Source organism: Amia ocellicauda, chromosome 14, assembly GCF_036373705.1.
Source record: "Amia ocellicauda isolate fAmiCal2 chromosome 14, fAmiCal2.hap1, whole genome shotgun sequence".
NCBI classification, from domain to species: domain Eukaryota; kingdom Metazoa; phylum Chordata; class Actinopteri; order Amiiformes; family Amiidae; genus Amia; species Amia ocellicauda.
The window spans coordinates 30,510,156-30,513,174 of NC_089863.1; the positions used below are offsets into that span (position 1 = coordinate 30,510,156).

Consider the following 3,019-nt stretch of genomic DNA (forward strand, 5'->3'; position numbering starts at 1 on the left):
TCTTCTGTGCTTGAAGACTTCAATTCTATACCTGGGTTCAACAGATACTTTATCAGTGACTGTATTATTATGCATGTGGTGGACTGAACTGGTACAACTGGTTTAGATTGAGATCAAACTTTTTGAGATCACTTTTGACAGATAAGACTAACCTATTGTCTATCAAGAGATACAAAAAGGCTTCTTTCAACTCACATCACAAGTTCTTTTTCTTCACTTCATGTGACAGGAGGGCTCAGAGTTAACCTGTACTTATATTTTGTGCAATAAACTTCTTAATTCTTCACCAGTCTATAGTGGGATTTACTGTAACCACTACTGAACGAGGGCAGATCATTTCATAAATGCTCTCTACCGTTAGTGAAAGGATTCAACATCTTATCACATTGCTCATTGGTGAAAGAAGCAGGAGATTGTATTGGCTTAGGAAGTTTATCTCAGGGGTCCAATGCCCACAGTTGCCTCCCCTCCTTTCCAACTATTTTGGCTACAGTAGCCAACCATTAGAAGCTGGAATAGGATCCAGGAGACACTGTGACGAGTCCACACAATGAAAGGGTCAGTATGGAATGTGGAAAGGGTGTGACTTGCTGGTTTCCTGTTCAGCACAACTATAAATTATGGTTTGAATGATCAAATGGGCTTCTAGGTTTCCCCACCCTAGAGAGGTCAGATCTATATCCAATAGGACATCCTTGTGAGGCTATGCTGAAGAGAGGAGAGAAATCCTCATGCCTCAAGAAGCTTATGCATACTGGGCTCCCCACCCCCCCCATACAGTATCAAGGCTCAATCTGCCATGCCATGGGCACAGCAGAGGTGGACTGTGCTTGCATGCACACAAAGCTAGAAGTGTCCCCATATGCCATAGAACCATTGGCAAGAAGTGAAGTCAAGGCAAATGGGGTCTTAGGATAAACCATTTCTAGACCAAACATTGGTGCACATTTGGCTTCATGGCATCAGCTAAGATGGGAGTAGTGGAGAGTACACATTAAGGCAGAGAAGCTTGACAAAACAGATGGTCAGTCCATTTTCCTAGAGCTTTATTATTAACACATGGAACAAAGATTACAGAGCATGTGGAAGCCAGAGAAGTACACTTCTCCCAAAGCCATGTCAACTCAAAAGTAGCATCAGCCTACACAGGAGGCCAACATTTACTCAGATAGCAGGGCTTCAGAGAACCTGCACTTCTGGACTTCGCCACTTCTGCAGATAATCCAGAGGACTCCACGATCATACGACACATGGCTGCTTATGCCAGCTACCCTTAGATGTTCCCACCCACTGCCAAAGGGGTTACAGGCACTGACACCAATCCTGAAAGGCAAAAGGGAGAAGTCAGGAGCCAGAGCATTGAGGCTTCTAGACATGGTCCAAACAAGCCCCTTGACAGGATCACACCCTTGTCCAGTCAGTTCATACAGAGGCTATGGTCAAGCATTTCACAACCTTCCTCTCCCCAGTCCAGTTCGACTAGCCATTCAAACCCATCCATTAGCAGCATAACCTGCTCACATTCAACAGCTGGAACCTCACCTTTTGAATACCGAGCCATGTTTGTTCACTCCATGCACTTCACCATCTGCGCTCACTTCCACCATGGACAGGGAGCCTGGAATGCGGTACCACTTCTCAGGGCCAGGACAGGAATTCCCACTGACACCCAGCTTGACGTGGATTTCATCTAGCTTGTTCACTCCCCAGCACCCAACAGGCCCACAGGAGTAGTACTTGAGCTCGCCTGGGACGGCCATCCAGGACACACTGCCAGAGCCATCGTAGCTCAGTGCAGGCCTGTGGTTTAGACAGACAATGCCACTGGAGGGATTGCAGCCCACCACAAACTTGTCCCCACCAGCATCAATCTGGATCAGGTTGCCTGCCAGAGGAATGAAAGAGGGTCTACAGCAAGAATGTGACCTGATGGACAGCTGGTGCAGGTCGAGATTTTAAGCAAGGGATGCAGTAGATCACATCCAGGCCTTACCTGGATTCACCTGGACCCAGCCTTTTTGAAACCACTTGAAGACCAGGCCATCAAGGCCAACTCTCCAGAGCCCAGCAGGCCCTACACTGACATGTTTACCAGATGCCTCTAGGTCAACCCAACCATCGTCACGGAAGTCCACAACTTTGCCCTCTTTCGAGATGCCACACACTCTGCCAGCACCAGCATCAATCTGCTTCAGGACACCAGGGACAGCCTCACAGTGCAGGGCTTCAGCTACCCACACTGAAGGGAGAGGGATCCATTAGAGCAGTACACAGTCACCATCTCCATGTGCATGTGCATCTCAAGTGGAATACATTTAATCTCCATAACAAAGAGGATTTATATTTCAAACAAGCTTACCAATACCAGAACCCACCAACAAAACCACACCAACAATCCCTCCTTTCATGGTTGCTATCACTCTCAGAGAATTGATATATTAGAACTGTTCACACACAGGCATTTAAATACCCCGGTCCACCGCTAGACACACCTGTCTAATCGCTGGTTAATTGATTAATTGAGATGCACAGTGGCAATGAAATGAGGGACCTGATTAGTGATAATCCTCTTAATGAATTCAACCTGTAAGACCATTGGCCAGGGTAGATGACATGGCAAGTGGCACCACTGCTCTGACAATTAAATGATTAACATAATTCATGAAAGACTGCATGTTTTTAGCCACACATGGCTGACTGCCACCGATACTTATTAACTCTCATATTCCAGCTGCTGTTTGAGTTCTAACTGTGTTTGTTGATTTCTAGTCCGTATTGGGTCAGTTGAGTCATGACTTTGTGTCATGTTTCAATGGAGTGATTCCAGGATACATTTGCCACTACTAACTGGAATTAACTGGCAGTTAGGTTTGAATCATACTTATGCAAATCTGTTGCTGGCAATACACAGAACCTGGCACATGAATTGGATGAATTACATACATTAAGGGAATATGTCTTACTAATGTGGAAGAAACTCAGCCTTCAATCAGGTTAGTGCGTTTCTTGAACAATGAAT

The 3,019-nt window shown here is 45.8% G+C and overlaps 1 protein-coding gene across 1 annotated transcript; it reads right to left on the reverse strand.

The window, feature by feature from the left end:
- Nucleotides 1-1,024: 1,024 nt before the first annotated feature.
- Nucleotides 1,025-2,449, reverse strand: LOC136768164 (fish-egg lectin). The gene is made up of 4 exons (XM_066722213.1): nucleotides 2,360-2,449; nucleotides 1,994-2,239; nucleotides 1,543-1,885; nucleotides 1,025-1,323 (listed from the first exon to the last, which is right to left on the reverse strand). The coding sequence occupies exons 1-4, from the start codon at nucleotides 2,406-2,408 to the stop codon at nucleotides 1,161-1,163; spliced, it is 801 nt and encodes a 266-aa protein (XP_066578310.1). The 5' UTR covers nucleotides 2,409-2,449; the 3' UTR covers nucleotides 1,025-1,160.
- Nucleotides 2,450-3,019: the final 570 nt, after the last annotated feature.

Bases quoted from the DNA above. Each gene is read 5' to 3' on its own strand.
- LOC136768164 (XM_066722213.1), bottom strand. From the start codon at position 2,408: ATGAAAGGAGGGATTGTTGGTGTGGTTTTGTTGGTGGGTTCTGGTATT. The intron at 2,240-2,359 runs GTAAGCTTGTTT...CTCTCCCTTCAG, and splicing joins GTTGGTGGGTTCTGGTATTG to TGTGGGTAGCTGAAGCCCTG. The intron at 1,324-1,542 runs GTGAGGTTCCAG...TTTGCCTTTCAG, and splicing joins CATGGCTCGGTATTCAAAAG to GATTGGTGTCAGTGCCTGTA.